Here is a 14,118-nt window from a genome sequence, read left to right as displayed (position 1 = left end):
AAATTTTTTATTTAATTAAATTTCGTTTTTAATTTGTGTTAAATTAATTTAATTAATTGCATTAAATTAATTTAATTACAAAAAATTATTTCCCATGAACAAAACAAAAATATGATAAAATTATGTAAATTAATTTTAATTAGTTTAAATTTGTATTTTAATTTCATTTTTATTTTATGAAAAATAAAATACGTAAAATAATTAAAAAAAAAAATTAATTATAAAATTCTATGAACAAAACTGTTCATTAATTTAAATTTGTATTTTAATTTCATTTTTATTTTAAAAAATAAATACGTAAAATAATCAAAAAAAAAAAAAAAATAAAAACAAAATTTAAATTATAAAATTCTATGAACAAAACTGAAATGAAAAAAGGTTTTAATTTTATTAATTTAACTTTAATTTATATTTTAATTTAATTTTATCTTTAATTTTCATTTTAATTTGCTTTAAATTAACTTAATAAAATATAATGGATTACATTAAACTAATGCTAAATTTTTTTCCAAGAAAAATAGAAAAAAATGTTTAATTATTGTTTATTAGTTTAATTTTATTTGATTTAAAATTTTATTTTAATTTTTAAATTAGAAAAAAAATAAAGAAACGAGAAAAAATTCCAAGAATAAAACTAAGAAATATTTAATTTGCTTAAAATAATTTTATTTAATTTAAATTTATATTATAGTTAGTCTTTACTTTTTATATTAATGTGCTTTAACTGAAGTCAATTGAATTTTATTAATTACGTTTAACGAATTTAATTACTAGAGAAATGTATTCCAAGAACAAAAAAATTTAAATTTATATACAAAAACTTTATGTTAATTTTGTGAAATTAAAAATTAAAAAAAAAAATAAATAAAATAAAACAAAATAAAATAAAATAAAATAAAACTAAAATTAAAGAAGTTAAGAAAAGAACAAATCTAAAAGTAAAAAATGTTTAATTATTGTTTATTAGGTTAAGTTTATTTTATTTATTATATTATTTTAATTTATAAATTAGAAAAAAATAAAGAAACGACAAAAAATCCAAGAATAAAACTAAGAAATGTTTAATTTGCTTAAAATAATTTTATTTAATTTAAATTTACATTATAGTTAATCTTTAATTTTTATATTAATTTGCTTTAACCAATTGAATTTTATTAATTACGTTTAACGAATTTAATTATTAGAGAAATATATTCCAAGAACAAAAAATTTAAATTTATATACAAAAACTTTATTTTAATTTTGTGAAATTAAAAATTTAAAATTAAAAAAAAATAAATAAATAAAATAAAACTAAAATTAAAGAAGTTCAGAAAAGAAAAAATCTTAACAAAAAATGTTCAATTTGATAAAATTAATTTTATTTTTAAATTTATATTTTTATTTTATTTATTTATCGATTAATTGATACGTTTAATGTTAATGTTTTCCAAGAACAAAAAATTTAAATGTATATTTTAACTTAAATTTATATACAAAACTTTATTTTTATTTTGTGAATTAAATTATATGGAAAAATATATTATAAATAAATATATATTAAAACTAAAATTATAGAAGTTAAGAGCAAAACTAAAAAAAAAGTTTAATTTGATTAAAATAATTTTATTTCATTTAAATTTATTTTTTTATTTTATTTATTTATTTTTTATTCGATTAATTGATTTTATGGAATAAAATAATTTCAAAAATGTAATCGAAATTAAAATTAAAAAAGTGTAAAAGAAGAAAAATCAAAGAACAATGCGAAGCAAGTCTTTCAATTGATAAAGTTTATTTTAGTTCATTTAAATTTACACTTTAATTTAATTTTAATTTTAATGTCAATTTGCATTAAATTAATTTATTTGAATTTAGCAAAAATAAATTAAAACTATTTTTTGTTACTAAATCAATTTATTTATATTATTTTATTTATATTATTAAATTAAAATTAGTAGAAGCGAAATTAATGCAATTGCACTATAATAATTTTAATTTATTTTTTATTTTTAAATTAAATATAATTCAAGAATAAAACCAAGCAAATTTTTCAATTGATAATGTTAATTTATTTCATTTAAATTTATACCTTAATTTAATATTGATTTTAATTTCAATTTGCATTAGATTAATTTTTATGAATTTAGCAAAAAAAATTAAAAATATATTTTGCTAAATCATTTTATTTATATTATTTAATTTTAATTTAGTCGAAGGGAAATTAATGCAATTTCATTAAAATATTTTTTTTATTTTTTTTATTTATTTCTTTATTAATGTAATTAAATTATGTTTAAATTAAATATAATTGTTGCATCAAAATTTCTTCACTATTTGCGTTGATCAACAACAAAGCTTTTTGAAGTTGTTATTTAAAAGCTTTCTATGGGGTCAGCTATTCAATTAATCACAAAATTTTGTTAATGCTATTTTTTATACAAACTCTGTTCAACTCACATTTTTCCATGAATTGAAATATTTACTTATGAACTGAATTATTAGATTTATGAATTGAATTATCATTTACTCGTAAGAAACAACAATGAATTAATTGATGTATTACATGTACTTAATTGTTAATTTTAAGTTTACTTAGCCCAATTTGAGTTAAATTAATTTAAAAGCGGTAACACTAGAACTTTTCTATGCCAGCCAGAGAAAAGTCTTTTTCTTTGTATCTTTGAAGTAGCTGTCCTTCTCTATCATACAAATCTATTGCTGAATTCAAACTTATTATGTCTGATTATTAACCAAAATGAATTGTAACTTCACTTTTTGCATAGTCATCGAACTGGTAAGCTGCCGCCGTCTGCAATAAAATATCTCTGTTATCAACTGAAACTGATACTGCCTTTTTTCTTTCTCTGTTTTTCTGATCAAACTATTCTGGGAGCCTAATCTCACATACAGTCCATTCCAGTCGTATCAACCCGGAATCTGTTCATGGTCCATTCGAACCTTCAAGGAACTTTCTGAGATTTGTTGAATTTGACGGATTACATCCACCACTGTGTAAAATTTTTGACGATTTTTCTTTTTTGGATCACGTCCACCGCTACATTAAACATTTTGAGGGAAATCTTCATAATTTTACCATGGAAAAAAGGTATGTTCAATTTATTAAATTATAAACGGTAGAAAGTTTGTACGGAAATTTTATGGCAACTAGTGGTAGACAAATTACCAAAATTCCCGCTGTATTGAAAAGCTCAAAGTCAAATTGTCTTTACACAACGCTGGTGTTTAGAACAATTATTTATTGAAACGATCTGTTAAGTCGTCCACGAAATTTTCCATATGATTTGGTTAATTCGTATATGCGCCGCATAAAACACACATCTACTTGGAAATCTCTATTATATATGAAGAGATTTGTGGTTTTTTTCTTTTCCACATTGTCTGATACATAGGTTAAAAAAAAAAAAGGAAACTGTCCACATTTATGTTAATGCTTTAACATTTCGCATATGACATAGAATATTATTTTTCTAACATTGGATTAGGAGCGTTTGTCTCCAATGCGAATTAATTGTGGTCCCCGCTATCATACTTACCTTGAAAGCATATTTGGATGTTTACAGTTGATTATATTTACCAGGAGTAGGATTAACATTTTCATGTCACGGCAACATTTGTGGCAACATACTTACTTTGGCAACATTGATTCAATTGTATTATCAACATTTGTTCGGAAACATTTGCGAGCACTCTAACATCTTCATGATTATACATTCTTCCCAACAAAATTGCAACCCACACTCACCTTAAATGTTAACCAACTTCAACCCGAAACGTCAATTCTAGTCATCTACTTTGATGTTCATATGTGTTACATACAGACATACATGTCAACGTTTTTACATATGTTCTTCTCTCCCGCCGATAACAAGAAAGTGACAAAAAATAGACTCTCTTAAATTTAAAGTGTCATAAAGTGTCTCTTAAAGTTACAAGTCATACGTAATCTCTTGGATTTGATCATCTAGCCATCTCAACTACTCTATTTAATTGGGTTTGTTGTTGTTATCTCTTCACATGCAAATGACCATATACCTACCTGCATTCTTTCGGAGTAACGTTACAGCAAATTGACAAATTTATAATATACTCATTTTGTTTGACATATCGTGATGAAAAGTTGGCAATTTGTAAAAAATAGAATTGAAATAAATCAAGAACAGTATGTGGAGTTTTAAAGTGAATTTTATAGGAAAGAGAACTTTGTAGAAGGAATAACTTTGAATAAGAAATGAAAAAAATTACAAGAAAGAACTTTTAACTAAAACCGTAAAATTGGAAAACTTAAAGTGTCAGAAGCAAAGTTAAGAGTCAAAGGAAAGTGGAAATACTCCTGCTGGTGAAAAGGAAAAATAGAATAGCTGATAGAATTGGATGACTAATTTTATGTGAAAAATTTGGGAAATATTTTGTTGGCCAACGTGCTTGATATTTACATTGCCTAATGAGGAGACTTCCATAACGGTTCAGCAGAGTACATGAGTTGGGCTACTTGAGGAATGCGTTTTTTATGAGGTGGTAAGAGGCAAGGGAGCAGAAGAACGTGAAAACATTGGTGAGTGTTGTAGAGTTGCCATAACACGAATTATGAAAAGCTCTAAAACAAACAAATGTTATGTATTATTGGATCTGTTTAAGTTGATAAATAATTAGAAAGAATTTCCTTGGGGAATTTAAAAAAAATATAAATTCAAGACCTTCTACGCTGCGAAAAATTTTATCTCTTATGAAATATTATCAAATATAAATTTTGGGACACGAAACTTCGAAATTTGCGTACCCCTGTTGAAATCATATGTACTTGAAGGAAGAAAAATTTTCCTTTACGAAAATAGAAACATTTTCGATTATTTTTTGGCTTGGAGTTAAAAAGGCTAAGACTTCCATGAGGACTTTGCATCTTTGGTAAAGTTTTTTGTTTTGTTTTTGAAAGTGAGAGTATTTACTTTTTATATGGTCTTGAACAATTTTTTGGTATATCGCGAGAGGTGAATGAACAATTTATAAAGGAACCTTTTTCTTAATTTTGATTTGAATAAACTTTGATTTAATTCTTGATGGGAAAATTGCCTTAATAGTAAAGAAACAGAATCTTTGGCAATTAATATATGTCAGAATCCCTATTTTGAATGTGTGAATGGAAGGGACGAGACAAAGTTCCTAAGCTTCTTTGAGAAAAGAAGGAGTAACAGCGAGAAATTCTGAACTTTGAAAGAATTTTGTGGTTTGGAAATTTCGACCAAAAACTTCGTGAGATATACTTGGAAGACATTTTCACCAAATGCGAACAAAAGTTTTGTAGAGTGGAGAAAAATTCGGAAACAAAGCCTTTTTTTGGATTTTCATTTTTAAATTGTGGTACTAAGACAACATCTGCACCCAAATTGCAAGCCAATTAAAAAAAGTTTGTTAACATTGGAATTTTGAAACCATTTATGTTAACAAACCCGAAATTCTGTAAAGATTTTCAAACTGAATAGTCTATATTGCGAATTCTTTTAACATTATTACTACTACATACATAACTATTTACAATTTATACTAAAATTATTTACAATTTATATTGAAATTATTTACAATCTGTTTATATTTATAATCAATTGAAATTGATGAAAATAAAGTACATATTCGATTATATTTGCACTATATTGAGAAAATCTGTTGCCCATTATCATTTTGTCTGTATATCGCGGAAGTCGAGCATATACATTTCACGTGTATCTGTGGAGACGATAAAATTTTGGAAAAGGCTCGAAATAAGTTTAATATGATATTTTGGTTGACGGAATTGTCGTCAAGAGCGAAGGCTAAAGGATTATTGACTTGTTAATTTCGAAATTACTGATCTATATAAGCAAGGTTCATGAAATATACCACTACAATTTTTTTAAATCTATAATTGCTGCCGAAATCAGCCCATTTCTTGTGGAATCTATAACTGAAATTTTCATAATAACTAGTTCAAATTTTCAGAGACAGTTAAATTATAATTTATATTTACCATTGGGAAAGTTTCGTGTTCATTTTAGAATCCGAAAGGGTGTCCCACCGCAGAATTTTCAAGAAAGAATACGATTCTATATTATCCTGGTACCAAGGTTTCCATCTCTGGAAATTTAAACCTTCTTAATCGCCACAATTATTTTTTTGGTTTCAGTTTTAATATTCGATATCGCCGATTAATTTTTATATTTGGTTTGAATTTTGGAGCTTTATAGCGGATTTGGATTCAGTGTGAACAATAAATCTAAACATCTTAGTGATATATGAGCCATCACATTCCTAGTCAGGATCGCGGAAATACCATTGGAAAATTGTTTTCATAGTCTACTCTGAGAATACTAGTACATGGGAAAGGTGAAATATACTTTGCTCGATTCATTGGAATTCACAGTGAATATTTCTTCACTGTGTTAAGATTGTTTCAAAATATTTTGGAAGTGACATTTGCTGCATTGTGCTTTAGACACCAGCTCACAATTATTATTTGTAGTACTGTATGGGAAAATATGAGCCCAGAAGTAGTGGCTTTTATTTTTTTAGTTTAATTGACTGTATTTCCAACTGTTAACTTTCTTCCTTATTATTTGCTGGCCTGTGTAAGTTGACGGTTAACATCTGGTAGAAATTTTTTACTGATATATCAATTTGTACGTGCCGTTAAATATTGTTATTGTTGAATTAATTAGATTCGAAATTAATTCCATTACTGCGTAAAAGTTACATTTGTTGCGGGTTTGCTACATACAGAGCAACATTTGCAACATTTTAATCACGCAACATACTTGCAACATCTTCATCCGTACTGTTATATGTATCTGTTATATGGGGAATCTTTATGTCCATTCTGTTACACTCGGAAAAAGATACATTTAACATTTGCTTTACAGAACTGTAACATTAAAGATTCTCACTTATATTTTGCAAACGAATGTACAGGATCTTTGGTATTTGATAGAGAAGTTGAATTAGAACGAACGACTTTTCTGAGTAATATTTAACATTGCTGTGCGTAACATTAGAAATCTGTTGCGAAAGAAAATTGTTCTTTGTGGAACTGAAACTCAAATTTATTCAATACCGTTATTTGATTTCCTATTATTTTGTTCCCTGTGAGACATTTCTATCATTTAAATAATTTTGCGATTTCTGAAATTATTTCACACAAAAATATCAATTAATCACAAAACAAAATTACAGTTAATTTGAATTTGAGCTAGCAACTTAATTTGTAAAAACGATTACGATTTTAGTCAGGCAATCCAGTTTGTTATATCAACAAAAATTGTGTTGAACTTAAAAATTTTCTGTAACAACAATTGATTGTCAGCTCAAAAATTATAATATTATTTTGCATATTCCTACAATTATAATTTATTGAACCGTTTCTTTGACTGATAAATTTGTTACTGGGATAATTTTCTGGGTTTGAGTTTGATTGTTTGGATAAAGTTTTCTTATAACAATGTCAACTCAAAAGTTTATTTTTTTCTCGGACCAGTTGGTCACGTACTGTGCGAATTTTTCGGCAATTGATGTATCGGAACACACACTTTCTAGTTTGCGAGTCGATTTAGATGATCTCGAACGTCGTTGGCGCGCGTTAACACAGGTATACGAAAATGAGATGACATCTGAGGGGGAAAGCTCTAAAACTGAAAGGGAGTCGATTCACCTGAAATTTAACGAATCTTGTAAATCTTACAAACAATGTAAGACCTCGTTACTCGATCTGATTGACATTGAAAAGAACAAAATGGAAAACATTTCAAGACGAACTGAACATCCAGGCAATTTGGCCTCGGATGGAACTGGGTACTCAGTAAAGGTTCCGCCTTGCGATACTGAGATTTTTAGTGGTGGATATGACAAATGGCCTAGTTTTAGAGATATGTTCTCTGCCATTTATATCAAACATCCTAAACTTTCTCCCGCGCAAAAATTATTTCATTTGAGAGCGAAAACAAGAGGCGAAGCTAATCAAATCGTGAAACAGTTTTCTCTGACGGATGATAATTTTATGTTAGCATGGGATGCCCTGCGACAACGTTACGAAAACCAGCGCATTCTCATTAACCATCAACTCCGAAAAATATTTGAGACTGAACGCGTGACCACCGAAAAAGGCAAAACTCTGAGAAACTTGCAATATACTATGAATAATTGTTTGTCGGTTCTGAAGACTTATAACATTTCTGTTGCTTCGTGGGACCCTATATTGGTATATTGGATGTCCTCAAGACTCCCGGATGACACTTTGGCAGCTTGGGAAAATTCATTGACTGACCACAAGACACTGCCTTCGTGGGATCAACTCGACGACTTTATTACGAAAAGACTTAGCATGTTGGAATCGATTTTGGACATGAGGAAACCATCAAATCCTCCTGCAACTTCGCAGAAGTCACAAAATTATCATGCTAAGACTGAGCGAAACTTCAAACCTTGCAAAGTCTGTAAAAAGGATCATTCGCTACGAACTTGCCCAAAATTTATCAATTGGAATCCTTCACAAAGGAAAAAATTTGTGACCATAAACAAAGTTTGCGAAAACTGTTTGTCTTACGGGCATAGTACTCAAAACTGCAAGAGTGAACACCATTGTCAGAAATGTCAACAGTCACACCACACTTTACTGCATCCTGAAATTGGTAACAATGAATCTCGTGAAGTGAATCAAAGGCAACAATCGACACAGGTTTCGACGCACTATGTAGATTCACAATCAGACCAACCGTCCACATCCGCGGAAGCATATACACCTCCTATTTCGTTTGTTCAGTCAAATTTCGCTCGAAGTGGTGATTGTACTATTTTGCCCACTGCATTGGTAGACTTGGAACATTTGGGATCCCGATTTACAATTCGGGCATTTATAGATCAAGGGTCGCAGGAAACATTTATTTCAAGTAGGATCATTAATCGACATTCGATACCCACTAGGAAGGGTTATACGACAATTTCTGGTCTCGGCGGAACTGTTTTGGAGAATTCCTCCAAGCTTTGTAATTTAGTATTGAAATCAAGGAAATCTGATTTTAAATTTAACGCCTCGGCAGTGGTTATTACAAATATGAATCATCTGATGCCGTCTTCATACATTCGCATTTCTGATTGGTCAAATTTAGGAGAAATCGACTTAGCTGATCCCAACTTTAATAAACCTGCGCCGATAGATATGTTGTTAGGAAGTGATGTTCTTCCATTCATTCTGAAATCTGGTGTGCGAAAGAATGTATCAGGGGATCTTTTAGCTCAGGAAACTGAATTTGGCTGGATCCTAAGTGGTCCTTCAAATACTAAATCTGTATCATCTTTTGCTTCGTTTGTAACTTGTCCCAACTCACTCAATGAGGAGATACGAAAATTCTGGGAACTTGAAGAAGTTCCATCGTCGCGAAATTTAGCTCAAAATGACGTTTGGTGCGAAGAATTTTATAAGGATACAACTGTTCGTCTATCTGATGGGAAATATGTGGTTAGGTTGCCATTTCGTCATGATTTAGACCCGAATATAGTTCTCGGATCATCAAGACGGGCTGCGATAGGACAATATATTCATATGGAAAAAAATCTGAAAAAGACACCTGAACTTGCTCTTGAATATTCGAAAGTATTATCGGAATATGTTGAACTGAATCATATGGAGCCCACTACTTCAAGTGAACTTTGCCACAATTCTAAATATATGTCATACTATCTTCCTCACCACGCCGTCGTGAAAACTGAAAGGGTTTCAACGAAAGTTAGAGTCGTTTTTAATGCTTCGAAGAAATCGTCTACTGGTATATCACTAAATGACATTTTACATACTGGGCCAATACTACAAAATGACTTGATGAACGTAATACTGCGTTGGAGATTCTTTCGATATGTTTTTAATGGCGACATTCAGAAAATGTATCGTCAAATTTACGTACATGAAGATGATAGACATTTTCAGCGTATTTTATTTCGAGAATCTCCAAAGGATGAAGTTACTGATTTCTGCCTGAAAACTGTGACCTTTGGGGTAAACTGTGCTCCTTTCCTGGCAATTCGGACACTTTTACAGCTGAGTGAAGATGGAAAATCTACCCATCCCACTGCATCTGAAATTTTACGACGTCAAATATATGTCGATGACATACTCTCAGGTGGACATTCATTACCTGAAGCTGAATTTTCTTTAATACAATTGATTGATTTGCTAAATTCCGCTGGTTTTCCACTTAAAAAGATTACTGCTAATCATTCAGCAATTCTTCAAAAAATAACCCCGGAGGATCTTCTTCACGAAGAGTTTCTAAGACTGGAAGATAAAAGTGAGACGAAAACTTTAGGCATTCGATGGAATGCAATGGCTGATAATTTTCACTATAATGTGACAAATATAACTACTCCTTCTGCTCCACTAACGAAAAGGAAAATATTATCCATCGTAGCAAAAATCTTTGACCCCGCTGGATGGTTGGCTCCTATAATAATAGTGGCAAAAATGCTTCTTCAGCAACTGTGGATCGATGGTACAGACTGGGATGAAGAAGTCAGATCCCACTCATTAGAAAAGTGGAATATCTTCATTGCAAATTTTACTGCTATTGAATCCATAAGGATACCCCGCTGGATACACTACTCTCCAGAAAAAAGAATTGAAATTCATGGGTTTTGTGACGCCTCGGAAAAGGCATACTGCGCTTGCATTTATATTTGCACTTTATCACCACTGAAAGTTCGAACTGCTTACTTACTTGCTTCGAAAAGCAAAGTAGCTCCTTTAAAAACTGTTAGTTTGCCCAGGCTTGAACTGTGCGGGGCTGCACTACTGTCTAAATTATTGAAATCGGTCTGTCAAAACTTGAATGTATCCATTTCTGATATATACTTATGGTCCGATTCCACTATTACGTTGGCGTGGTTGGCTAAACCACCGTTTCACTGGAAAACGTTTGTTGCCAACAAGGTATCTGAGATTCTGGACAATGTAGGAAATGCCACCTGGAGACATGTGCCCACTAATGAAAACCCTGCTGATATAGGAACTCGTGGATGTACTGCTACCGAATTGAATTCCAATACACTGTGGTGGAATGGACCGAAATGGCTGGTAAAACCACCAGAACTTTGGCCAAAACCTGTATCTATCAATGAGCCAACCCTTGAAAGAAAAGTGATTACCCTGCAAACCCAAACACAAACTGAAGACATATTGGAAAGATTCTCATCATTTGATCGTGCTCTTCGGGTTATATGTTTTATGTATCGTTTCATAAGGAAATGCCAGAAGCAATACTGTTCTGAAACGAGAAACGATTTCATTACTGCTACAGAAATACGAACTGTAAAATTGCAACTCATCAAACTAGCCCAGAAACGATTCTACTTTTGTGAATATAATGCCCTAAAAAATAACCACGCCCTTCCTTCTAAAAGCAAATTACTAACTTTAAATCCATTTCTGGATGAACATAAACTGCTTCGGGTCAACGGCCGTTTGGCCAATGCTCATTTAAACTATGCCGAAAAATATCCACTAATCATTCCGGAACAATCGAAATTTTGTAAATTGTTAATTGATTACACTCATAAGATTCTTCTTCATGCTGAGCACCAAAGCATGCTGCGCGCTATAAGAGCTGAATTCTTTATCATACGTTTGAAAAATGCTATACGCTATTGTATTCGAAATTGTCGAAATTGTACAATCTATAAACAGAGAATCAGGAATCAAATAATGGGCGCTTTACCTGTTGAAAGATGTAATTTTTCACTGCCTTTCACCAACACTGGAATAGATTTTGCTGGACCTTTTGATCTGAAGACATCAAAGTTACGAAATGCAAAATTGCAGAAAGGATATGCCGCAGTTTTCATCTGCCTGTCTACTCGAGCTGTTCACTTAGAGGTCTGTTCTGATCTATCGACTGAAGCCTTTATGGCAACTTTTAATCGCTTCGTAGGGCGAAGGGGGTTCCCCAAAAAGGTATTTTCTGACAATGGGACAAATTTCGTTGGAGCTAGTAGAGCTCTATCTAAAGAATACGAAGCGTTTCTGAAATCCGCCGAAAAGCATCTAGTTGAACATTACAATATACATGGTTTTGCGTGGCATTTTATTCCTCCTCATGCTCCACATATGGGAGGCTTATGGGAGGCCGCCGTCAAAAGCATGAAGACTCACTTGCGAAAAGTGGCAGGTAACTTGAAATACACCTATGAAGAATTTTCCACATTACTGATTAGAATTGAAAGTATTCTTAACTCGAGACCTCTTTCTCCCGTAAGTGAAAACCCTGAGGATCTGATTCCACTAACTCCTGGACATTTTCTGAGAGGAGCCGCTCTGACTTCAGTTCCTGAAGAATCTTCCGAAAATTTATCACTACTTAACCGCTGGCAGAGGCTCAAAATCATTCAAGCTCATTTTGCGAAAAGATGGAAAAATGAGTACATAACTGAGTTACAACGTCGATATAAGTGGAAAACTGAACAAAGCAATCTGAGAGAAAACGATTTTGTAGTGGTTAAAGATGACAATTTGCCACCTACTGAATGGCGATTAGGCCGAGTTACTAAAGTTTATTTCGGTTCTGACACTAAAGTTCGAGTAGCCGAAATCAGAACTCAAAACGGAACAATTGTCCGTCCTTTGGTTAAACTTTGCATTCTACCAGTTGCCAATTAGATTCCGTACTATTTTCTCAACCCCGTTCATAATTTAATAAATTTACCTTTACAGCTTAGCAAAGAATCTTCCGAAATGTCGCATCTGCTATAAAAGACACACGCTCAAAGACTGCTCTGCGTTTTACAATATGGACGTCCTAAAAAGAAGACAGGAAGTGAAAATAAAAGGCTTTTGCTTCAAATGTTTGTGCTCATCCCACACAAGAGAATGGTGCCGGTCGCGCAAGACTTGCATGGTGTGCAACAATAACCATCATACCATGTTGCATGTGGATGACCACAACAAACCCCATCATAGTTCTCAAGTAAGAACTTCCAAGGTGTCACCAAGTTCTCAACGTCAAACAACACATCGTTTACACTCGACTGCCAACCATAAACGTCACCGCTCAGCTCCGCTTGTCCACGAAAGATTAAGCCAAAAAACTAAAAGTCACGTCTTCTTACCCACTGCTTTGGCGCGAGTCTTAACTTCGAAGGGTCCTGCAAAACTACGCCTGATGCTGAACTCTGCCGGTCTACAAACATTCGTCAACAAAACTCTTGTTCAACGGCTACATCTTCGAACCACAAAGAAAAATGGTGATGAATACTGTACACTAAGTTTACAGTCGTATCACGATCCCACGGTGAAGATACAAATCACCGGATTGGTTCAAAATCGAATCACTACGACCTTACCCCAGGAAACCAATGACAAGAAATTCCAGACGATATATAATCATCTCAGCGACCTGGCTGACCCACATTTTTATAAGCCTACAAACGTTGAGGCTGTTATCGGCAATGACCAACTGCCCATGATCCTAAAGGCCGGTTTAATCCAAACCTCATCTACAATGCCAATAGCCCAGAGTACGATATTCGGATGGGTTATCTCGGGAGTTTGTCGCTGCTAGGTTGCAATCTTGCAAAGGGGGCGGAATGTTGAACTCTGTTCAACTCACATTTTTCCATGAATTGAAATATTTACTTATGAACTGAATTATTAGATTTATGAATTGAATTATCATTTACTCGTAAGAAACAACAATGAATTAATTGATGTATTACATGTACTTAATTGTTAATTTTAAGTTTACTTAGCCCAATTTGAGTTAAATTAATTTAAAAGCGGTAACACTAGAACTTTTCTATGCCAGCCAGAGAAAAGTCTTTTTCTTTGTATCTTTGAAGTAGCTGTCCTTCTCTATCATACAAATCTATTGCTGAATTCAAACTTATTATGTCTGATTATTAACCAAAATGAATTGTAACTTCACTTTTTGCATAGTCATCGAACTGGTAAGCTGCCGCCGTCTGCAATAAAATATCTCTGTTATCAACTGAAACTGATACTGCCTTTTTTCTTTCTCTGTTTTTCTGATCAAACTATTCTGGGAGCCTAATCTCACATACAGTCCATTCCAGTCGTATCAACCCGGAATCTGTTCAAACATAAAACTAAAAAAA

General features: G+C 31.8%; 1 protein-coding gene across 1 annotated transcript; it reads left to right on the top strand.

Annotated features, from left to right (window-relative positions):
* Nucleotides 1-2,489: 2,489 nt before the first annotated feature.
* LOC142220454 (uncharacterized) lies at nt 2,490-14,080 on the top strand. Its single transcript, XM_075289606.1, has 2 exons — nt 2,490-3,088; nt 12,719-14,080. The coding sequence occupies exons 1-2, from the start codon at nt 3,078-3,080 to the stop codon at nt 13,563-13,565; spliced, it is 858 nt and encodes a 285-aa protein (XP_075145721.1). The 5' UTR covers nt 2,490-3,077; the 3' UTR covers nt 13,566-14,080.
* The last annotated feature ends 38 nt before the right edge of the window (nt 14,081-14,118 follow it).

The sequence above is a fragment of the Haematobia irritans genome, chromosome 1 (assembly GCF_050003625.1).
Source record: "Haematobia irritans isolate KBUSLIRL chromosome 1, ASM5000362v1, whole genome shotgun sequence".
Taxonomy (NCBI): domain Eukaryota; kingdom Metazoa; phylum Arthropoda; class Insecta; order Diptera; family Muscidae; genus Haematobia; species Haematobia irritans.
This window is presented reverse-complemented; position numbering and strand designations above follow the sequence as displayed.